General features: G+C 33.4%; 2 protein-coding genes across 2 annotated transcripts; both read left to right on the top strand.

Annotated features, from left to right (window-relative positions):
- Positions 1 to 2,979: 2,979 nt before the first annotated feature.
- Positions 2,980 to 14,558, top strand: LOC9310650 (putative defensin-like protein 135). The gene is made up of 2 exons (XM_021020624.1): positions 2,980 to 3,262; positions 14,238 to 14,558. Exons 1-2 carry the CDS (start codon positions 3,202 to 3,204, stop codon positions 14,447 to 14,449), a joined length of 273 nt encoding a protein of 90 aa, XP_020876283.1. The 5' UTR covers positions 2,980 to 3,201; the 3' UTR covers positions 14,450 to 14,558.
- Positions 14,559 to 21,691: 7,133 nt separating this feature from the next.
- Positions 21,692 to 23,915, top strand: LOC9308524 (putative sucrose transport protein SUC6). The gene is made up of 4 exons (XM_002874536.2): positions 21,692 to 23,033; positions 23,155 to 23,218; positions 23,391 to 23,434; positions 23,567 to 23,915. Exons 1-4 carry the CDS (start codon positions 21,747 to 21,749, stop codon positions 23,741 to 23,743), a joined length of 1,572 nt encoding a protein of 523 aa, XP_002874582.1. The 5' UTR covers positions 21,692 to 21,746; the 3' UTR covers positions 23,744 to 23,915.
- Positions 23,916 to 24,884: the final 969 nt, after the last annotated feature.

Genomic DNA, 24,884 nt, shown 5'->3' with positions numbered 1-24,884 from the left:
AAACTAAAATCTTCTATAATTAAAGGATCAACAATGAGAAAATATTTCTTACAATATTTTATGTGAACACATTAAAAAAAAAAAAATCTCTCCAAAATCACACCTCTTATTTGTCTATTTTTCCAACTAAACGAGCATTAAAAGTCTCTCAAAATCAGTTTCTATTGTGAACAAGTGTGATTCTCAATCACATGTCATTATACATGTCTATAGAATGGATACTACTCCCAAGTATCAAGTATAACACTTGTTATTACACAAGTTTCACACTTGTCATATCAAGTATAACACTTGTTATTACACAAGTTTCACACTTGTCATTATACATAAATACTTGTCATTACATCCTTAGATGTGTATGACTAAGCATCTCTTTTCTCCTCTATAAATAGGAGTTGTTCAAGATGAGAAATGTAATACAAAAAAGAGATAAGAATAAGAAAGTTATAAGAACCTTAAAGTGTTGATCTCTCCCCTCTCTTTTTATGTAAGTTCTTGTTTAGCTTTTTTATTTTACAACACGTTAACAGCACAATCGTCTCTCCATCCAATCTACCGATCCGAACATATTTCTACTCGATCAATCTCTTGGTTATTCTATCCCGTAAAACTAAGGTACCATTTACATATTAAATTTTCTGTTAAATTTATTTTGAATTTATTAATTACGGAGTAGTAGGTTATGCTTCCTCTATAATCGAGTGATAGGCTATGCCTTATCGAAATTCTAGGAATGATTTAATAATTGATTAATCATTCATATAGATAATCATGTCAAACTTGGCGAATCTTGACATCGCTACCCTTGGTGAAACTTGACATCATATAGATCATTAAATGTTGGTTTAGGTTTATAAAATAGTGGTTAGAATTTAGATTTTACAACTAAATGAGTTTTTTTTTTATTAACAGATTCTGATTAGTTAGAATAAGAGGGGGTGAATAAAAAGATTCTCACCCCTAGATGTGAGTTGTTCATTTAGATTTGCTTTTAACTAGCAAAAGTATCTCCCGAGAAATTCATGTATCTTATCTTGGGATATGAAAAACAGTTTTCAAATAAACATTAGAGGTTAATCGTATGAAAAGGTTGAGATTAGCATCTATTCTGCCAAACAGTTTAACAATTTATAAATGCTTTTGGTGGGTTAATATAACCCATGGCCAATGTGATAATTTCTCTAACTAACTATTATTGGAAATACAATAAATGAGAATGAGAATGAGTATTCAAAATATAACTATAAATTTTTTTTGGTTAATAATCAAATTTTGAAACTCAAGAGTATAATAAAATGGTAATATCTTTTTAATAAGCTTTGACCAAAGTTCCTTTCACATTCCATTTAAGCAGGTCATTTTAATAAATACAAGGTTTTTTTTATCAAATAAATCATATTTAAATGGGCAATATATATATATATATATATATATATATATATATATTTTTAATAATTTTTGTTACCAAATTTAGGATACAATCTCCAAAGTTCCAAAAAACACAAATTTAATATTAAAAAGACTAATATAAGCATTTTATTGATGTTTCACGCGATCTTATTATAATATTAATTTCAAATTGTAATTAATTTATTATTTTACATAATTAGCGCTAAGGGTAGAAAAAAGGTTGTGTAAACTCACTAATTCTAAATTTGAAATTTGTAGAATGTATGATATAATTGTCCATAAAATTTGTTGTAGTGCTATTGTAGGATATTTATATATTTATTTAAATATAGCATGCTACTGTAGTTGCGGCTTATATATGTGAATCTATGGAAGGTCATCATTAACGATTTTGTTTTTTCTTTCAAATATTATTATTAGGTTTTTCCAATTAATTATAGAATAGTTTATTTACGTTATGTAAGAAACACTTGTATATCTGATATTTGATATTGCCTAGGTATATATTATGAGTTAAAGATCTATATAATCTGAATCTACCCTACTAATTTTTTGAATTTCTATTCATATAGAAGTTCTTCCTTTTATATGTGAATTAAAAAAATAAGCAAAGAATATATATATATTAAAATAGGTTAAAAATGGCATAAAAAAATTGAATATATATATTATGGATTTTTAAAATCATGTGGATAGGAACTACAATTAAAGTAATTTTTTATGTTCCAATTATTTTATTATACTATTTAAATATAAGTTTTTTTATTTATTTTGGTTGGATGAATCTTAGCGATTACTTAATTAGAATTACGTCTTATAAGCAGAGCCGTCCATGACTACAAGCGAGCCAAGCACCAGCTTGCGGCCGCACAAGGGTTTATTACTATAATTGGCCCCATTTTTTTGTAGAAAGTCATCAGCTCTGCTGGTTAATGTGTGTTGTTTTAACAGTTGAGGTTCGTTGGTTCGATTCCCCCTACGTATTTTAAGTTTTTCTTTTTATTTTATAAATCAATAATTAGTTGGCCCAAAAATTATTTTTGCTTGCGGCCACCAAAGCTCTAGGGACGGCTCTGCTTATAAGTCATTGGATATGCTCTATAGTTACCACCACATTAATACATTTTTGTAAATTTTATTTTTAAAAAACAAGAAGGGACAATGCTTTATAATTTATTTCCTCTTCTTAGTTCTTACAAGATTAATCGACTTTTCTTTTTTTTCCTAGAGAATTGCTTTATTTGTTTTATTTTATCAGTACTTACTATGTTAATGAAAATCTAAACATATTTCCAACCAATATACTAAATCAAGTTTATGTTAATGGATATTGTTATGTTCATTTTCAAGCTCTATTGAGGCAACCGAAGGAAAAAATTGAACAAGACAAGTAGATAACAAACGAGTATGCAACTAATTATGACAAATCAATTAAACGAATGATCAATAAGGGCTAACAATCGGGCAAAAGGATGTCACGTGTTTAGGCTGCCGAGACGAGGATTATATTGATGTGAAAATTGGTTTATTTCAATTAAATTTTTGTAATTACAAGAAATGAGAAAAAACTGGGTCTTCCTTAGGTTACATATCCAATGTAATAAAATAAAATAAAACAGAAATGGCTATAGAACTGGTCCTTGAAACCAAAATTAAAGGAGATGGATAGCTTAAATTAGATATGTATCAGAGTGATTCAAATCTAATTTCTTATATAAATACTTGCACACACTTTGTTCATATATATTTTCTAAGTTGTAAAACAGCATCTACTCATTTGTATCATAAAGGATGAGTAAACCCTTTCAACTTTCGATGGCCATGCTAACTATTCTCATCATTCTTGTTACAGGTTTGTATTTATTTAACACGATCATTAATAGATTTTAAATAATCAGTCTATATAAGTTGATCATCAATAATATGTTGATTCTCTAAATATACTAATAGAGTATGCATAAGCCCCAAATCCGAACCTAATTAATATAGAATACGGGTTTAAAGAGTAATAGGTGCATGATTTGGCATTTCAAAATTATCGTCCATCTTAGTCATAGTTTTATGTTTTTACCAAAGAAAATTACAGAGAACCCTTTAACTTGTTGAATGATTGCAAAATAGATTTTTGTTGGATGATTCAATTGGTTCAAAGCAAAGTTTTCTTTTATCAATTCAAATGCCAAATGCCTAGTACATGCAGTTGAATGATTTATTTTTATTTACTATATTTTGCATGAAAATGAAAAAATAGATTACAGTAATAAAACGATTCAAAATGACATGAATAGTTTGAGAACTTTGTTTTTGATGATTGGAAGATAAAAAATTACTCATTTTAGTTGGTTTCTCGCCTAACAAAATATAATACTTTGTTTTACTATTTATTCATTTTTAGTAATGTCTTTAGCAGGCCCGGCTTAGAAGCAGTGCTAACAGTGCAATAGCACTGGGTCTTACATTTTTTAAAGTTTTTTCTTAGGATTTAAGGGCCTCAAATTTTAATTTTTTTGTAAAAGGGTCCTAAATTTTAATATCATGAATATTTTCAAAAAAAATTTAACTCGGCACAAGGTCTAAAATTTTTTTGAGCCGCCCCTGGTCTTTAGATTTTAGGGTGTTAAATTTTTAATTTTTGTCATTATATATTTTGCTCCCTTCCTTTCATAAATATATACATTTTACGCTGTATTTTGTTTCTTCATCAAGATTAATGTTTTGTAGTTCTCTATGGAATTTATATCATTGACAAAAGAATTTCAATTATGTAAATCCGCATATATGGCTTGAACAACACTTATGTAGTTATGTATTTCATAAATCCAATATAATGCTATTTTGGCGGGGAAAAAGAAAAAAAGAAAAAAAAAAGAATTTTGATTATTGATATTAAGTTATGATAACATAATTTTCAAGAATTAATAGATGATTCTGTATCTGATATTTTTTTTTTTTCACTAAGATGCCCAAAATCTTTTTTAAAACAACCATCTCAATAAAAGAAAGAAAGAAGAAAGTACTATTTTCTTATTATTAAAAATAAAAAATCGATACATTATGTCTTCAATGTTTTACTTTAACAGACAGTGGTTGAAGCACAAAGAAGAAGATGTAATGAAAAAATAGTCTTTCAACTTTGTAATGGTATGGGCAAAAACAAATGTTTCGATTATTGCGACATGAGGGAATGTGCTGCTGCATGTAAAAAGAAGAGGAATGGGGAAGGTATATGCGATGGGAACGAATTTGCTCTTAGTGCTCAATGCGTATGCTTATATAAATGTTGAGTTTTAGATGGTGAACGAGAAGAAGTTGATCAAATCATCAAGTCACCAAGATAAAGTGGTTGGACATTGGGTCAATCAAGTTTCTAATTATATTTTTTTAATAAATTTCATATATGAATATTTTAATAAGGTTAAATTAACTTCTTGATCTTAATAAATATATATATATATATATATAACCTAGAGGTTGCAAAGTCTCTCGATGACATAGAGAGGATAGATATAATGGTAGATGAGGTCGAACCACACAGTTGGGATGGATTTTCGTCTGATACAAAAAATAAATGATACTTATATAGGTCTCAAATAGAAGCAAAAGAAATTAGAAAAAACAAAACACAAAGAGCACAGTGAATAGAACTTTGGCTTGTCTAGCTTGATCGGAGCTTGTTCTAGATACAAAAAGGTACGATAGGTCTGGTCTTCACTATTCTTCATTTGGTTCTCCATCTGCAATAGTCTTCTCTCCCGTGAATCTTGATTCCGGTCTGATTTCATGACCTCATTATTCTTTTCTTTTTCTCGAGTTTTTGTATATTTAGGTGGTTATACCTTAATTAGACTAGTTTCAAAGAATATTTTAAAAATGACCTCTCCCTAAAAACTTATCAAAATATCTCTAAAAATACTACAGTTAAAGTTTATAAGTGTAAACATGATTGACAAATGCATTGAAATATGATCAACAACAAACACGTGTCGCAATAATGTTAATTAATAATATTTTCCCTTTTTAATAAATGTTTCATTTTCATAAAATTTTCTAGTTTTAAATGAAGTATATCCTTTATAATTCTATACTTTAATAAATATGTTTTTTAAAAAAAAATATTTATGTTAAAGATTTGTAATTTTCATCGTTATGTTAGCATATGTCAAAATCGAATTAAAGGTTTGCTACGATATTACAGATTGCGGCATAACTAAGCGCGAAATCGCAACCTCCTACGACAGCAATACTACAAGAGGAGAATAGGAAGCGGGAATCACAAATGGCAATACATGAAGTGCGCCTCATACATACAGACATAACCCTTTGGAGGATTCCATGGAAGTTGGTCTGCGCGAGGAGCCGTAATTCTGACTCCACAGTCGACTAACCCATAATTCTGAAGCAGAATATCGATGTCCTTTTCCGAGAAAACCGATTTGTCACAACCTACTTCCTCTTCACCTGAGTAGTCGGGCATTGACAGAAGATCTTCTACCACGACATTATCAACAGTCGGTACAAAATCTTCTTCGTCACTCGACTAATCGCCTTTAAATCCAACTCTGGTGAATTCAATTATTTCCCTCGAATGAGCCTCCGGAGAAATAAGGGAAGAAGGCCCAGACAAGCAAGATTCAACAGAATTGAGATCTGATTCAAGGAAGGCCCGCCTAATTCGGACACGGGTCGAATCAAAGTTCGCTTCTTTAGGTGCTGCTTGGCTGCCGAATGATCAATCAGACGCTAATTGTCATCGTCGGACACCGAAGCGTTAGCATATGAAAGCTTGCGTTTGTTCTCTCTCGTCATGATAAACCAAGCTCGGAGTAGTGAATTGAACGGGGGAGGGGGCAAATTCAAAACTGAAAACCATAACGGCTAAGCGAGACACAAAAATATCGACGGAAGAGAGAGAAGAGCGAGAAAGTACCTTTCGAGTCGAAGCTTGGAAATGGAAAATTACTTACAAAACCTTCGGAGTTAAGGAAAAATTCTAAAAATACGTGATATCAAGAATCTTCGGAGATTGTGCCACATGGCTTTTTGTTTTCGCTCTCAACATATCAAAAAAAGTTTCACACGATTAAACCTGAGGAAGAGTTACGGAGCTTCAAAAAATATGCTGATTCGGCCGTTAAAAAATACTATATGTAAAATGTAAAAAAGCGATAGATATAATAGATATATATCTAAATTCAAATAAAAAAGAAGGCCACTGCACTTATTGATCAAAACACTTTAGGAACTCAAAGACTTATGATTAACAAAGACTCCTCTCTTTATTATGTTTAAGAAACTTTACTCAAAACTTAAACCTCACAAATCTCTCTTGTTCTCTCAAAAAACACATAGGGTTAGCCACAACCTTGGCACCTCTATTTATACTAATTCTACAAATCCTAAACACACTAGGATTAGGTTTAGATAACTCCTAACCAAAATCTAGAATCTTCTTTTAATATAAACCGACTTGTTTATATCTTTCTTGGGCCTTAAGCTTCTCAAGTTTAAACAACATTCTCCTCCTTAAACTTGATATCTTCATTCTCCACATCTTGAACACCCATAAGCTCTCTTATTTCTTTGAATCTAATCCTTCCCAACGCCTTAGTCAATATATCAGCCTTTTGCTCGTCCCCGGGAACATGCTCCACATCAATAAGCTCATTCTCAACACATTCACGGATGAAATGATATCTCCTATGTATGTGTTTGCTTCTACCGTGAAAAACCGGATTCTTAGCTAAGGCTATAGCTGATTTATTGTCAAGAAGAAGCGTCACCCTTTCACACTCTTTCCCAGTAGCTTCTCCCAGAAGTTCTTGGAGCCAGATTGCCTGTTTTGCAGCCTCAGTGGCTGCCATGAACTCTGCTTCGCATGAAGACAGAGCCACTATCTATTGTTTCTTAGTACACCAGGTAATTGGACAATCAGCAAGATAGAAAATATGTCTTGTGGTACTTCTACCATCATCCTCATCTACATTGTGACTACTGTCACTGTATCCTATTAGCCCTTTCTTTGAACCACAAGTAAAGGACATGCCAAGTTTGATAGTTCCACGCAAATATCTTAGGACCTGCTTTAGTGCATTACCATGTGATTCTTTTGGTTCCTGCATGTATCTACTCAAAATACTGACATAGAAAGAGAGATCTGGCCGTGTGTGGAGTAAATACCTTAAGCATCCAATATTTCGTCTATACTCTTTTTCATCAATGTTCCTTTCATTCTCTGCTTTAGACAACTTCAGGCCTGTAATCATAGGTGAATGAACTGCATTACAATCTTTCATTCTTGCTTCTTCTAAAATCTTCTCTGCATACCTTCCTTGTTTTAGAATGATGCCCATGTTATGTTGAATAACCTCAATACCAAGATAGTATGTTAGTAGGCCAAGATCACTCATCTCAAATTTGGAGGCCATTTTTTTCTTGAATTCTAGGATTTGGTCTATCCTTGAACCTGTAACCAGTAAATCGTCCACATATACTGCTACAAGTAGGTGATGCTCCACTTCTTGTTTTAGATACAATGAAGGTTCTTTTGAACACTTCGCAAAACCTAATTCCTTGAGAATCCTGTTGAGCTTAATGTTCCAGGCTCTAGGAGCTTGTCTTAAACCATAAAGTGCCTTGTTTAGTCTGTAGACTTTTTTTTCACTTCCTTCTATCACAAATCCTTCTGGCTGAGACACAAACACTACCTCTTTTAACTCACCATGTAAAAATGCCGTTTTTACATCAAGATGATGTATCTCCCAGCCATTTGAGGCTGCTATAGCTACAATAAAACGGATTGTTTCTATACGTGCTACTGGTGCAAAAACCTCATCAAAATCTATTCCATGTTTTTGCACATACCCTTTAGCAACTAACCTGGCTTTGTATTTGTTTATGCTTCCATCTGAATTTCTTTTTATCTTAAAGACCCATTTCAGCCCTATAGGCTTAGCTCCTGCAGGTAGTTCAACCAGATTCCATGTGTTATTCTTTATGATGGAGGAAATCTCATCCATTCAGTAGACTCTTTTGCTTCCTGATAATCCCATGGTTCCTCGTTTATGATCATTAGCAGTCTCTCACTTTCTATCTCTGCAAGTAAAATGTAATCATTTAGATATTTTGGTCGTGTGACCTGTCTCTGTGAGGTTCTTAACACTAGTGGTGGTTGATTCTGCTGCGGGCTTTCTTGATTCTCAGCTTCCTCTGTTTCTTCTGAAGAAGATTCATCGTTTTGTTCCTCAGAAACTTCATTTTCTGTTTCATTGTTGATTTCTTCATTGATTTCTTCAGTAGTGTTATCTTCTCTTTCAACATTTTGTTCTTCTCTTAATCCATTATTACCATATTCTCCAATACTGACCCTGAAAGTTACCATATTTTCATCAGATGCTTTTTCTATATGATTCCACTTCCATCCTTCATTTTCATTGAAAACAACATCCCTGCTAACAACAATTTTTCTATTTGTTGGATCCATTAGCCTGTAGGCTTTAGTTCCTGGTTCTGTTCCTAAGTGAACTAGGGCTCTTGAACGATCATCTAACTTCTTTAGATGAGAAGAATCATTCTTTGCATAGCCTAGGCATCCAAACACTCGCAGATGTTCTATGTTTGGTTTTCTTCCTTTATATACCTCGTATGGTGTTTGTGTATTTAAAGTTCTTGTTCCAACTCTATTGATCAAGTATGTAGAATGTCTCACAGCTTCTCCCCATAAGTAATTTGGCATATTCATATGTTTCAGAATACTTCTTGTCATTTCCATAAGCGTTCTGTTTCTTCTTTCAACAACTCCATTTTGTTGTGGGGAGTAAGGTGCAGTGAGATGCCTTTGTATACCAGTTTTATCACAAAAACTCTGAAATTGATAGGATACAAACTCTCCTCCTCTGTCTGTCCTAAAAGTTTTGATAGAAGTTCCTGTTTCTTGCTCTACTAGCATTTTAAACTTCTTGAACTTCTCAAAGGCTTCACTCTTCTCCTTTAAAAGGATGGACCACATGTAACGGGAATGATCATCAATTAGTACAAACACATACCTATTTCTTGCTGTTGTGGAGGGTGTAATGGGACCACAGAGGTCTCCGTGTATAAGCTCAAGTCGTTTTTCTGCTCTATATGTAGTTGCTTGAGGAAAGGCTTTCCTTACTTGTTTTCCCATTAGACATGAAGAACAAGTTTCCTTTTCAATTTTTATTGTAGGCAGGCTAGTCACAAGTTCTTTCTTCTGCATTGTTTCCATTGTTTGTAGGTTTATATGTCCTAATCTTGCATGCCACCTTCTTGATTCACTAATCTCCATTGTTTGCAGGCATTTTGCAGGCTCAAGTTCCATGAGGACTTTATACAGTCTATTTCTTGATCTCTTTGTTTTAACTAGAAGTTTTCCATCCTTGTCATGTACTGTGAGATAATCATCCTTCATTCTGACATCATAGCCAGACTTTGTTGCTTGACCAAGGCTAATGATATTTGATTTTAAACCTGGTATGTAATATACATCTGCCAAGATCTTTTTCTCTTTATTCTTGCTTAAGAACAAAACAGAGCCCTTTCCCTTTATGTCAATACGTGTATCATCACCAAATCTTACTTTGCCTGTCACTGTTTCATCAATTTTAGTGAAGAATTCTCTATTTCCTGACATGTGATTGCTTGCTCCATTATCAAGATACCAAATATTCTTTCCATCACTTTGGGTTTCAAAATTACTTGGTTTCACATTCTTTTCATTCAGATAGACAACTTCATGCACCATTAGTTCCTCTGCTTCATGAGTCTCATCATCTTTCTGCTCCTGTGCTTCTTGAAGTTTCAGTAATCTATCTGGACAAGTTGATGCAAAGTGCCCTACTTTGTCACATCGATAGCATATCACTTTTGATTTGTCTCTTTCTTGTCTAATACTTCCGTTTTGTTGATACCCAGAGAAGCGACCACGTCCTCTCCCTGTTTGTGAATATCTTCCACCTTGTCCTCTGCCTCTTCCTCCTCCATAACTACCTTGATATGGTTGTGATTCAAGGTTTGTATATAGGAGTTTTCCCTGATCATTCGATACTTCTTCTTCCTCATCACAGACTCTTTCCTCATAGACTTTGATTCTTCCTACTATTTCTTCAAAGCTTGTGTTCTTGAGATCAAGAACTTGCTCTAGTGAGGCTACTATCTGGATGTATTTTTTCCTTGGGAGACACTTTAGAAACTTCTTAACAAGTTTGATTTCTGCAATCTTTTCTCCAAGAGCAGCAGATTTAGTAGAAATCTCTGAAAGTTTTCCTACAAACTCATCAATATTATCAGTTTCTTTCATCTTGATCCGATCAAATTCAGCTGTTAGGGTTTGAAGTCGGGCTTCTTTTACTCTGTCAGCTCCTATATGCCTAGTTTTGATAGCATCCCAGACTTGTTTCGCAGTTTCATACTCCCCTACTCGCAAAATCAACGACTCTGGTATGGATTGGAAGAGAAGTGCTTTTGCCATATCGTTCTTGTCCTCATCGGTTGTTCCTGGGTCAATAGCCTCCCATACTTTGTTAACCCTGAGCATCGGTTTCATTCTCATGGTCCACACAGTATAGTTTGTGGTATTGAGCATCGGGCACCGGATCGATGAGGAACCAGTTTCTTTTGGCTTGTCTACGGGAACTAGCTCTGCCATCGTTTGTTCCTTCACGATCTTCATGTTTCTGATTCAATATCGCTCTGATACCAACTATTGATCAAAACACTTTAGGAACTCAAAGACTTATGATTAACAAAGACTCCTCTCTTTATTATGTTTAAGAAACTTTACTCAAAACTTAAACCTCACAAATCTCTCTTGTTCTCTCAAAAAACACATAGGGTTAGCCACAACCTTGGCACCTCTATTTATACTAATTCTACAAATCCTAAACACACTAGAATTAGGTTTAGATAACTCCTAACCAAAATCTAGAATCTTCTTTTAATATAAACCGACTTGTTTATATCTTTCTTGGGCCTTAAGCTTCTCAAGTTTAAACAACATCCACTCTATTTCGACAAAAGACCCATCCCCAAGTTCCATAGCGGCCACATTAAAATTACCTTCTGGAGAGGTCCGTTTGATATCCAAAAACTGCTCAGGAACAGTCGGACAAGTGACAAGCCGGTTTTTATCTAAGTTTGAGTCCAGCTAAACTATCATTCTATCTCGGCAAAGTCTACTCGCTTTTTCCTTACGCCATACAGGGGGGGGGGGGGGGGGGGTGCTAATTGTTGATGGGTGATTTAGCACCACCAAGTTAACTCAACTCGAACCAAGAATAAACCGAATCTTTGAAACATCTTATTGGGCTCGGCCCAATGACTTATTCCCATTCATATTGGACTAAGGCCCCATTGCGTTGAAATGAAAAGATCAAGATCGACCTAACAGAATGGAAGGATTAACTCGAATATACGGGCAATATTGCGTAATATTGAGAGGGATAAAAGAAAGGAAGGTCTTGGGTCGAAGGATATGGAAGTAAGGCATATTCGGAGACCTAGGAGGAAGAATATAAATAGAAATGAGCCGTCACCAAGAAAGGATCTACAATTCGACTCTCAAGAACCCTAGACATAGAAAATACAAGGAAAAACTCTAGCTTGTGACTGACGCACGAAAGATCTCTTTGTACTTGTAAGCTCTCGTTCTTGAAATCAATAAAGAAAAACATTTCCGCGACTTCATTTCTTTGTATTTAGCTCTTCGGTTATTAAAGTGCTGAATCTGTCTCGGACACTAACTATTATTGGAAATACAAGAAATGAAATGAGAATGAGTATTCAAAATATAACTTTAGATTTTTATTTTTTTGGTTAATAATCAAATGTTGAAACTCAAAAGTATAATAAAATGGTAATATCTTTTCAATAAGCTTTGACTAAAATACCTTTCACATTCCATCTAATCAAGCCATTATAATAAATAATATGTTTTTATCGAATAAATCATATTTAAATGGGTAATTCTCACAAATAGCACAAAAATAAGTATTATTACCAAATTTATCATAAAATCTCCAAAGTTCCAAAAATAACATAAATGTATTATTTAAAATACTAATTTAAACATTTTATTGACGTTTCACGCGATCATATTAGATCATATTATAATCTTGATTTCAAATTGTAATTAATTTTATTATTTTACATAATTAGCTAATGGTAAAAAAAAAAAGGTTGTGTAAACTCACTAATGCTAATTTTGAAATTTTTGGAATGCGTGATATAATCATATACATAAAAGTTGGTCAACTCTCTCCATATGAGTGACACATCATCACCCAAGAAAATGACATGTGTCATTCTACATTATTTAAATTAAAAATCAGCAAAATTAATTGAGAGAAAATCAAAAGTCTCATATTATATGCAATAGCATAAAATCTAAAATTGTTACTTAAATAACTCTTTAATTTTTGCTTTCTTTTTCTTCTTTTCATACGAAAACTCTTGAGATCAAAATATCTTATATTCTTGTTGTGTGTATTCATGATAATGAACAAATACTAGAATCTTAGATATAAAAATAATCAGATTATAAATGAAAATGTAAAAATTGATATTTAGAGTCAAAAACAAATCTAACAATAAAAATTTTAAGTACATAAGATGAGTCTAATTTTATTAAGTATACAATAACAAACAGAAAAATAAACATAAATTAGCAACAAAAACAATTAACATATTTTTATCTTAACAATTTTCAAAACAAACCCACGCGTAGCATGGGAATTCATCTAGTTGTCCATAAAACTTGTTTCAGTGCTAAGATATTTCTCTATGTATTTTAATATAGCATACTATTTAATCAAGCTACCTTTCAAATTACACAGACAAATAATGCTTGAAGTTAGGAACTATTTCCAACCAATATACTAAATTAATCTTATAAGTTAATTGATATTGTTATTTTCATTTTCAAGCTCTATTGAGGTAATGAAAAATCTAAACATATTTCCAACCAATATATTAAGCTTAAGTTAATGGATATTGTTATTTTCATTTTCAAGCTTTATTGAGGCAACCTAAGGAAAAAATTGGACAATAAGTGCTAACAATTGGGCAAAAAGATTTATCACACATTTTACAGATCGTGTTTAGGCTGCCGAGACGAGCATTATATTGATGTGAAAATAGGTTTATTTCAATTTTTATAATTACAATAAATGAGAAAAAAAAACTGGGTCTTCCTTAGTTTACATATGCAGAGCCAGACCTACACACAAATGATAGAAAAATACTCATTTCAGTTGGTTTCTCGCCAAACAAACTGTAATAGTTTATTTTGATTTATTTATTCACTTTTAATAATGTCTTTAGATTTTAGGGTGTTAAAAGTTTTATTTTTGTCATTATCTATATTTCTCCTTTCATTTCATAAATATATACACTTTTGCGCAATATTTTTTTCTCATCAAGATTAATGTTTTGTAGTCCTCTATGCAATTTATATCATTGATAAAAAAAATTTGATTCAGTACATCTGCATATATGGCTTGAACAACACTTACATATTGATTTCATAAATCTAATATAATGCTATTTTGATGGAAAAAAATGAAAAAAGAAGATAAAGATATTATGTTATGATGACATAATTGTAAAGAATTAATAGATGATTACGTATCTGATATATTAATTTTTTCACTAATATGCCCAAAATCTTTCTTAAATCATCCATTTGAATGAAAGAAAGAAATAAAGAAGAAGAAAGTTTTGACAAAAAAAATGAAAGAAGAAGAATGTACTATTTTCTTATTATTAAAAATAGAAAACTGATACATTATGTTTTAAATGTTTACCTTTAACAGGAACAGTGGTTGAAGCACAAAGAAGAAAATGTGATGAAAAAATAGTATTGCAAGTTTGTAATGGTAAGGGCAAAAAAAATTGTTACGAATATTGCGACACGAAAGAATGTGCTGCTGCATGTAAAAAGAAGAGGAATGGGGATGGTTATTGCAATGCCAATGGGAATATCTTTACCTTGAGTCCTCAATGCTTATGCTTATATAAATGTTGAGTTTAGATGATGAACGAGAGGAAGTTGATCAAATCATCAAGTCACCAAGATAAAATGGTTGGACATTGGGTCAATCAAGTTTTTAATTTTAATTTTAAAAAACTCATATTTGAATATTTTAATAAGATAAAATCAACTTGCAGATTGTTATAAATATTTTCTGTTTTTGCAATTATATTTAATAATGGCCTCGTTGATGCGATCATCAACCCAAATACCAACCACGGAGAATATTATGGGCAAGAAACAACCACCCAAGAGCAGCCAATTGGGATTTTTTTAACAAAATTTCATCTAAAACTAATAGGATTGGATCATGCTTTTGATGTCAGGCCTTTTACTAGAATCAAATCAGGCCTTTGATATGGGTTTTATTAGGTTTAATATGTGGTTAGGGTGAATGTACCCTAAATCTTATATGTATGTATGTGTAGCCGTTTAACAGAGACCAACACAATAACACAAAATTTCTAATATCGTTTTGTGTCATTCTGACATGGTATCAGAGCTCTAGGTTACAATTTCTAGGGTTGTTGTTTTGCTTCCACTAAGATGAAAAAAAAAAGTTTTTTATTCTTCGTTTTTTGTTAGTCGTTTTGGTCTTTGCAAGGTTTTGTTTTTGATGTTTTCTAATAGTCCTTAATTAGTTATTGAGAGCAGATTTTTAGATCTGGTTTGTCGGTTTTCATTTTTTGATGTTTCTTGGTGAGAATGGTTATTTTTCAATCTGGTTTGTCGGGTTTCATTTATGTCGAGTTTGTGAGATCTTCGTTGGTGAGAGAAGGGGAGTTGTTAAAATTAGGGTTTTTTTTTGGGAGAGTGGTTTTTAGATCTGGTTTCACGGTGGTAGATCTCGATGTTTTAGGGTTTTGGATTAGCATGGGTTTGTTTGTTCTTCCTTTGTGTCAAGTCTCAGATTTCTCTGGTTGGTATATTTTTCCATCTGTTTGGTTGTAAGACATCCAGTAGCTGTCAGGCTCAACTAGTTGTCTGGCTCAGATGTTTGTTTCCGTGTTCGTGGTTGGCAAAGGAAGGTTGGGGCTTTGCAAACAGATTGCTGCTCCGTTTGGTTTGTTTCAGAGTACCTAAGAGGTCTCTGTTTCTGGTGTTTCCACAACTCGTCTTGAGTTATCCATTTTTGATTTACAAAGTTTTGACTCTGAACAACAAGTTGATGTTGAAGACAACCAGCTGATGTTGAAGACAACCAGTTGATGTCAACATGAGTTGGTATCAAGAGTCTGCGATGTGCTCACGAAGCGAGTAGCTGGTGCGGTGTGTTCTTGGTGTGGTTGTTGATTCAAAAATTCACTAAATATTCTCCGAATCAGCATATGGAAAGGATAAAATTGAGGAGCAAGTTTATTCCTTTATGGATATTCTCGAAGATCTGCTAGGGTTTTTGTGATTTTACTAATAGTCGTGGAAGCCTATCGGTCGTGTGGTCAACACTTTGACTATTGCGTGGTTAGTCATCAAAGAAACTGCGAACTGCGCTCAGACCATTGTTAAAGTTATCAAAGCTTCAGAATTCGCTTAGAGTGTTATTAAGGTCAGAGCTGTGGGACGCTCAGACCGTTGTTTAGGTCATCAGAGCTACAAAATGTGCTCAGACTGGTGTCAACGCTATCCGAGCTGCATAATGCAATCAAACTATTGTAAAGGTCAAAGCTGCAAAAGGCGCTTAGATCGTTGTTAAAGTCGTCAGAGCTGCAGAAGGCGATCAGACTGTTGTTCACATTATCAGAGTTGCAGAAAGCCGCTCAGAGTGTTGTGAAATTCAAAGAGTTGCGGAATGCGCTAAGAGGTTTGTGAAGATCAAGGAGTTGCGGAATGTGCTTCAGGTTAGTGTGAGGATCGAAGCAGCTGAAGGCGCTTCAAATTTTTTTTTTTTTTCCTTTTCGGCAAGTTGGGTGTTCTTGATAGACCACTCCAACTTGAAGGGGGGGGTAATAGGATTGGAACATGCCTTTGTGTCATGCCTTTGATATGGGCTTTATTAGGTTTAATATATGATTAGGGTTAATGTATCCTAAATTCTATATATATGTATGTGTAGACGTTTAACAAAGAATAATATAATAACACAGAATTTCTAGTATCGTTTTTTGTAATTCTGACAAAAAATTTAGGCCAAAACCAATTCAGCCTACCCGAGAAGACCCCTGAGCCTTGTTCAGTCCATACAAAGTCCAAGATCAATTCCGCCAGACTAACGACCACTTGGAATACATTCTCATCTCAACTACTGAGCACCTCGAAGAAGAATCAGCCCAAAATTCACACGAAGGAGTTATTCAATTTACAAGTCAGACATACACAAAGTCATTGGAGGATTTTCCTGCACTCTTGACTATTCAGAGGAGCTCTTAGAGTTGAAATCAATTCAAAACCGATTTCAGTTTAGGAGATTTTAGTTTTCTAAACCAGATGATTCTCAGTTTGCCTTATTTGGAAGTTAACGGGTTTATAAACAAAACTTTGGCGACCAGGAGAGACATTACTCCAATCAGAAGAGACCTTAACCAATCTGGGAGAGTCATATAACATCTTTCCATGCACCAACAAGTACCAGATCAAGCGGATCTCGTTGTCCTCACACTTTCCTTATATGGCCGCATTCACACTTAGGGCAATAACTTTCCAATGGTTTTCTCACCAAGACTGCTGCGTTTTGGGTAACCTCTATGACGACCAGAATATTCCAAAGAATCTCACCTACCCCCTTAAACCGACCCGATTCAAAGGAGACACCACTTCCCGTATTTTGATTGATTTCTTATTATTGTCCTACGGCTAGTTTTGCATTCATTGTATGATTTCTTTCTTATTTCTACCATTTTATAACGTTAGTCTACTCTTGTAGGAGCTCTATATAAAGCTCATTTCGCCCCTTGTGTTGATACCGGATCCAGTCCACTGGATCACTTTAGTGCTTTGGAGGCCCATCGATTTACAAGTCCAACGAAATATATGTTGCACAAAGGAGGTGGTCAAGATTAATCCCCTATATATTAATAGAGAAACACTATAAAAAATAAACCTTACCCTGATGTGTTATTAACAAGATTGCCACGCTGATGTGTCGCTCTCACAATGATTTGACTCTTATTTAAATAATTACCCAACTTCTATTAAACTATTTACAGAATTTACCATTAGTCTCATACATTACATATATCACATAAATTAGAAAACAAATAATTAAGCAATTAATCTTTACATAATTATTATTTCAAATAAACTACTTTTATTTTCGTTTATTTTCCAAATTAATTAAAACACTATTTAACATATTTTTGTATTTAATATTGATCATAAGTGATTATTAGTGTATTAAGAAAATAATAGTACAACTTCATATGAATATTCAAATAAACTACTGTTATTTTCGTTTTCAAATTAACTAAAACACTATATAGTATATTTTTGTATTTGAAGATATTTATATATATATATATATATATATATATATATATATATATATATATATATATATATATATATTTGTATAAGGGATACTATGTTAGTATGTTGTAAGTAATTTATTTTAAGTAAAACTCATTATTATTAAAATAATCATTTATGTGTTTAAAAAAACCCATTAGGTTTAATTTAAACTAGAATACTTCTTGGATTTATTTACACTAGCACTAAGGTTCAAATTCAGTGCTTAATCTGATTTATTAATTTTAAATAAATAAATCCTAACTGAAGATCTGTGTTTTCAATACCATTATGGTTTTAATCTTAGATCTATTCCTTATATCCACTATAGAAAATAGTTGTTGAGATTATGGTAATATTAACACCGAACGAGCCATAAGCAGTAAGCACAGCTCCATGCCTCCATCAAATAATATAAGTATACAATAAATTCATTTATATGTATTGTTCTTCCAATTAATTTGTTTTCAAAACAAAATTAACAATCACTAAATATATTCATTTTGGTTTTAAAATTAATCTGTTTTCAAAACGAAATCTTAAATAAATACAAACACAACATTAAATCGATAAAAAGTAAAAAAATAATAATTCCAAAACCATATTTTCCTATAAATAGAGTGCCAATATCATCTTCATCCACAATGATTCAAAAAATCACAATCACATATACTTTGTTTCTGAATCAAAACACAGACAAATTCACAAACAATACATAAAAATCGTAATTCTAATTTTAAGTGAATTATTTATCCTATTAATAATAAGTTATAATATCAAAATAATCATCATTTTATAGACGATTCATATTTCCATATAAAATCTAAAGTCATTACACATTTTGGCCATTACAATAGATTATATAGTTAACCCCAATGTTAAATTTATTTACTAATTATTTCTTCCCGCACAAGGTTAATTCATGAATTAATGACTATGATCAAAGGAGTAAACTTGTCATTCAAGTTTATGAATTGATTGTAGAGTTATTTTGTGAGTTAATTCTAAAATTAGTGGCCAAGTAATGACACTTAGGGAAAAGGAAAGAAGCTATAAAAGAGAGGTGAAAACTCCAATAAAAAGAGGTAAGACATCCTACATTTTTACCACAAATCTTAGACTTAAGTATTGTTATTTTCCCATAAATATACAAAATGTTATTTATTCTCTTTTTGATTAAGATATTTATATTATGAATACAATACTATTTTCTCTCTACAACTTCTTTATACCTTAAAAAAAAAAAAAAAAAACTTCTTTATACCTTTCTACCTACTTTATTAAACTTTTACTAACAATATCTGTCTTGCACTTCTGTCTTTAAGAATTTTAACCCTCAATAAATAAATACTTGAGTGTGTGAATCCGACATCTACACTTTGTACAATACACCCTTGACCATTGAAATTAATAAGAAAGCATTTTCTTCTCTACAAAGTTTGAGTCACTTTGTGTTTGTTTGTTCTTTAGATTCAAGTGTGTGATTCACTTTAGTCCATTGAAGTTTCGGATTAAGAGTGTGTTGAGTGATTCATCCCTCTTGTTCGTCCATTGATTGAGCGATTTTTCATCATTCCATCCCTTGATTCACGAGAGAGTGCAATAAAGCAAGCTCGTGAATTCCACACTTCAGCGAGAGTAAGCTTGAAATCTCTTGATCATTAGTGCGTGTTAGGATCCCACATTGGAAGTTTGAAGGAACCAACACTTATATAAGGGATATGGGTCCATTTACTCATTATATTGCTAGTTGATTTGAGTTAGAAGCCCATAAACTTAAAATGTGCTAATCGTCCTCTTGCCATCCGATTCTAATTTATCATGATTTAAACAAAGATTAAAATTTTAAATAAATTTCCATCAATATTTTCCTATAGATAAAAAATGAGTGACAAAAAAAAGAGAGTAAAATGGTGCGTAATAGTGTTACGGCCACTTTGTGTCCTCTCGTCGAACAAAACAAAACCCATTGGATTTGTCTCATTCTTGCAATGTGAGACTTGGAGCCTAGATTTGCATCACCAGAGGATGCTGCATCCTTAACCGGAGTTTGCGATGGTGATTAACCTTAGGATTACACTATTTGATGGATTCCCTTTAAATTTTCCTTTATCCTTTGTTGATTTCCTATAATAGCTCAGATATATTTTTTTGTACAGTTCCGCCATCGAGAATAGTGGGGTGATGTAAGCCTTGAAGATGCCTTTGAGAACTCACATAAATCCTTTGGCCAAGAGGTTGAATCATTAATGACTGGGAGCTTAGAGGGGATAAATGGAGGTTGTGGTGGATGAGTTTGCACCAGACTGTTGGGATGAATTTTCGTGATAAAGCAACAATTTCTCTTAGTCTTGGAATTAGCTTGACAAGAAGAAAGAGAGAAGAATACAAGAGATTAATTCTTAAAAGCCTTTTCTTATTTGATTCAATGGTGAAAGTTCAAGCATTTTCAGATCTGGCTCCAAGCTAGACACCAAATCTCTTAGTCTATTAGCAATCTTATTCAAGGTTTTAGGTCTTATATTTTTGTCTCTTTAAAACAAAGTCGCACTTGTTGTAAAAACGTTATTTTTTCTTTAAATCTAATTTAACATTACATTAAAAAAAAGTTGAAAACTATGACACCAGCTACTATCGATCTCAGCTATTCACAACCGCTATGCATTTCAAGCAACAATCTACCATATATGGCGCGAAAGAAACAGAAGAAGTCATGGAGAACATCTGACCTCCCCACATGGTTATGCGAATTCTTATCGATAAAACCATCGGAAACTGCTTCAGCACCATCAGAAATCAAGGCGATGACACATACGACGACGGCCTCCGTCTGTGGTTTACTACCCGAACTCTATAACTCCCATCAAAGAAGCAAAAGGAATCTCTCGACCACAAGTAGTTTTCAACTTTGATTATTCAAAATTATATCAGCTCAAAATGAAACAACACATGTAAAACAGTTTTTTTTTGTTTGAATAAAATTTAACATTCTATTCAAAAAAAAAAAGGAGCGAAAGTAGTAGAAATAAAGAACAAATGAGACTTATATAAGTTTAAAATAGAAGCAAAAGAAATTTTTTAAAAAAAAAACAAAGAGCAACACTGCCTAGAACTTTAATGTATGCATTCTACTACACCTCATGCAAACTCGTCTTTCAGTAAACTTGACTCATGATCGTACATTGGTTCGTTCATCCACGATCGATAATAAGAAGAAGACATTTTTTTGTTTTGTTGCGCTTTTCTATTTCTCAGAATGAATGCATGTGGTGGTGAGAATGAGTGTTGTTGAAAGAGAGAGTATATATGTATATTTCTAGACAAATTGGTTCTGAGCCCATCAGTAGCCACAAATTTTCAAATAGCTATAAAATAGCTACATGAACGATGGAATCTAGAACGGTTATGATTTCGTCGTTATTCCATAAGTAATTTTAATTATTTCCGGATCAGCCGAGTGCCATAAAAGCCGATTCACCAATGACATAACTTGTAAATACTTCCGAATTCCAAGATTTAATTATAAATTGTATTCCAAAAATGTAAATATAGATTTATAAGTGAGAGTTACCATTACAGCTTAAGATTTTTTTATTAAAAATTCCTCTTTGCCTAAAACAAAACCTAGATTAAATTAGCAATAAATGAAAAAAATGACACATGTATATCTGAGTGCATTAAAGTACACTATCAAAGTCTACTCAAACGGATAAAGCTCCTCCCGCCATTTGCCTTCCCATGCAAAACCCTTCTTCTCCTTATTTATACCTCCCTCTCTCCCTCTCTATCCACAAATCCACATATTCAATAAATCTAGTGAGAAAAAAAAAAAAAAAAAAAAGAGAGAGCCATGAAAAAGTCTCAAACGCAAACGCAGATATCTTCTTCACCGCTAAAACAAACGATTGCGGTTGCGTCTATCGCCGCTGGTATACAATTCGGATGGGCTTTGCAGCTCTCACTTTTAACTCCTTACGTTCAGCTTTTAGGCATACCTCATAAATGGGCCTCACTGATTTGGCTATGCGGCCCAATTTCGGGTATGTTAGTCCAGCCCATTGTTGGTTACCACAGCGATCGCTGCAAATCGCGTTTTGGTCGCCGTCGTCCATTTATCGCGGCCGGTGCTGGGCTCGTCGCAATCGCCGTCGTTCTTATCGGTTACGCCGCCGATATCGGTGAGATTTTAGGAGATCGAGTTGATTCAACGCCGAAATCACACGCAATCGTTGTTTTCGCCGTCGGATTTTGGATTCTCGATGTTGCTAATAACATGCTTCAAGGACCTTGTCGAGCTTTGTTGGCGGATCTCTCTGGTAATAGTGGGAAGAAGACGAGAACTGCGAATTATTTCTTCTCTTTCTTCATGGCCGTCGGAAATGTACTCGGATTCGCCGCCGGAGCTTTTACTCATCTTCACGACGCGTTTCCGTTCACGTTGACGAAAGCTTGCGATGTCTATTGCGCGAATCTCAAAAGCTGTTTCTTCTTCTCGATTCTGATTCTGATGAGTCTGACGATTTTCGCTCTCTGGTACGTCGATGAGAAACAGTGGTCGCCGGAGACGGAGAAGGAAGTAAACGGCGGCGGAGAGGTTGATGATGGGAATATGGAGATAACGGAAGAAGTAACGGCGCTGTCTAAAGAAGTTAGAGTTCCGTTATTTGGGGAATTATTCAGTGCGGTGAAGGATATGGAAAGACCAATGGTGATGTTACTTTTGGTGACGTGTCTCAATTGGATTGCTTGGTTTCCTTTTCTTTTATTTGACACTGATTGGATGGGAAGAGAAGTGTACGGTGGTGACTCAGGAGGTAACGTTAATGATAATGCTCGGCGCGTGTATAACACGGGGGTTCACGCCGGCGCGTTGGGGTTGATGTTAAACTCGGTGATGCTCGGATTCACTTCGCTTGGGTTAGAGTGGTTAGCGCGTGGTGTTGGTGGTGTGAAACGGTTGTGGGGGATTGTGAATTTCATTTTAGCGTTCTGTTTGGGGATGACTGTTTTGATTACTAAGATGGCGGAGTCGAGCCGTCGCGACTCCGCCGTGTTAGGGGTGGTGGCGATTTCTCCACCGGTTGGTGTTAAAATTGGAGCTTTGTCGTTGTTTGCTCTCCTCGGTGTACCTCTTGCTGTAAGTATAATAATTTTTTTTGACTTTTTATTAACTTGTTTCATTATTTATGAAATTAAAAGAAATAGTTTTTTATTTTTTTTAAATCAAGTAATAATTTCTTTATGTTATTTATTTTCAGATAACTTACAGCATTCCTTTCGCTTTGGCATCAATATTTTCTTCTTCTTCTGGTGCTGGCCAAGGTAAGTTTGTATAATTCTGAATGTGAATTTTAAAAGATTATATGCATGTAAATACATATATATATATTTTTAATACATTTTTTTCTAAATGTCATTTATAGTTTATGCATGCATGGGTTTAATATTCGAGTATTTATTAGACAGTGATTGTTTTTATTTTTTTTGCATGCAGGACTGTCGTTGGGGGTTTTAAATCTTGCAATCGTTGTACCACAGGTTATATATTTCTTATATCAATGAATATATCGTTCTTATCGTATGGTTTTGGAGTTAAAGTAATGAATGAGTAAAAAGAGACAAAAAAAAACAAATGGATCGTTGAATGCATGTAATTAATGATGAATGTAGATGGTGGTGTCGGTAGGAGCAGGACCGTTTGATGAGATGTTTGGAGGAGGAAATATTCCGGGGTTTGTGTTGGCGGCGGTGGTTGCGGCCGTGAGTGGAGTTTTAGCGCTCACTGTGCTTCCTTCTCCACCGCCAGAAGCTGATGTTCTCAATGTTTCTGCCGTGGGAGGACATTAGTTAGCTCTTTTATCTCTATTTTTCTGTTTTACCGCATAGAGAAACAAAAAGTGTAAAGAGAAGAAGTTTGTGTAAAAACATAATAACTTCTGTTTCTTGACACATGTAAAATGTACTCTGAACAAGTGTAATTTCCGCATTAATGACAATTTAATGTACTTTTTAGATGCGACAAAATATGTTATTAATTTGGCATGCATCAACTGAATTGTTGCATGGAAGTTGACAATTGACATAGTCATAGTAGATTAATACTCCCTCTGTTTTTCAAAGATTGATTTTCTGAGTTTTTATTTTGTTTTCAAAAGATTGATTTTTTAGAATACATTTAATTGCTTTCTCTTTTTACGAAAAAAATAAATAATGATACGCATGGAAAAAATAATTTATATTAGTGCCAAAGCTTTTCTTTTTTGGATGCAAAACTTTTCATTGAATTAGAAAGAGAAAAAAAGAATGTTGGTAGTGTTGAGAAACAGAAAAGAGTAGATAAATATGTAGTAAAATGAAACAATCATTTTGTCTTAATCTGTGTGCAAAATTCGGAAAATCAATCTTTGGAAAACAGAGGGAGTAGTAGTTAGTATATTTGGATTTAACATAGATAAGATTGTGTGGATAACATTTTCATAGAAGTCGTTGACACTTTTACATGTTTGTGTGGGTTTCTCTGCGGACAATTCAGAGAGAAACCCTAGTTGTCACCCTTTTGATCTCTTCTTGATTGGGACCCGCGGCTGGTGGCTCCCTTAGCCATGCCATTGATTTTCTCATAGTTTTTATCTACCATATATGTGGTTAAGTGTTTTTAGACGAGATGTTTAATTTTCTCATATGTATCCCGTCTCAATGTATTGTAGAACCCTTGGTAAAACTAAAAAAAAAAAAAATCTCTTGATAAAAAAAAAGTTTTTGAACAAATTGGGCCTTTTAACTCTAATTTTTTTTTTAAAATTGACTATATACCTATGGCATTTGCCTACCTTGCCTACCCATAAAAACGGCAATGTTGGAGAGTGATGTAAAGCGGCATGTGCCAAATTGGAAGGTCGACGGTTGCAGCTTCGTCATCGGCTCAAACGCCTCTATTTTTATTATAGTGTCTTTCTTTATTATTCTTTTTAATTTCGTCTGACGATTT

Source organism: Arabidopsis lyrata (assembly GCF_000004255.2).
Source record: "Arabidopsis lyrata subsp. lyrata unplaced genomic scaffold ARALYscaffold_6, whole genome shotgun sequence".
In the NCBI taxonomy this organism is placed as follows: Eukaryota; Viridiplantae; Streptophyta; class Magnoliopsida; order Brassicales; family Brassicaceae; genus Arabidopsis; species Arabidopsis lyrata.
Note: the sequence above shows the minus strand (reverse complement) of the source record. Positions and strands in the feature narration are given on the sequence as shown.

Excerpts from the sequence above, each read along its gene's own strand:
- LOC9310650 (XM_021020624.1), top strand. The coding sequence starts at position 3,202 with ATGAGTAAACCCTTTCAACTTTCGATGGCCATGCTAACTATTCTCATC. Across the intron at positions 3,263-14,237 it reads TCTCATCATTCTTGTTACAG|GAACAGTGGTTGAAGCACAA; the intron begins GTTTGTATTTAT and ends TACCTTTAACAG.
- LOC9308524 (XM_002874536.2), top strand. The coding sequence starts at position 21,747 with ATGAAAAAGTCTCAAACGCAAACGCAGATATCTTCTTCACCGCTAAAA. Across the intron at positions 23,034-23,154 it reads TCCTCGGTGTACCTCTTGCT|ATAACTTACAGCATTCCTTT; the intron begins GTAAGTATAATA and ends ATTTATTTTCAG. Across the intron at positions 23,435-23,566 it reads TTGCAATCGTTGTACCACAG|ATGGTGGTGTCGGTAGGAGC; the intron begins GTTATATATTTC and ends TGATGAATGTAG.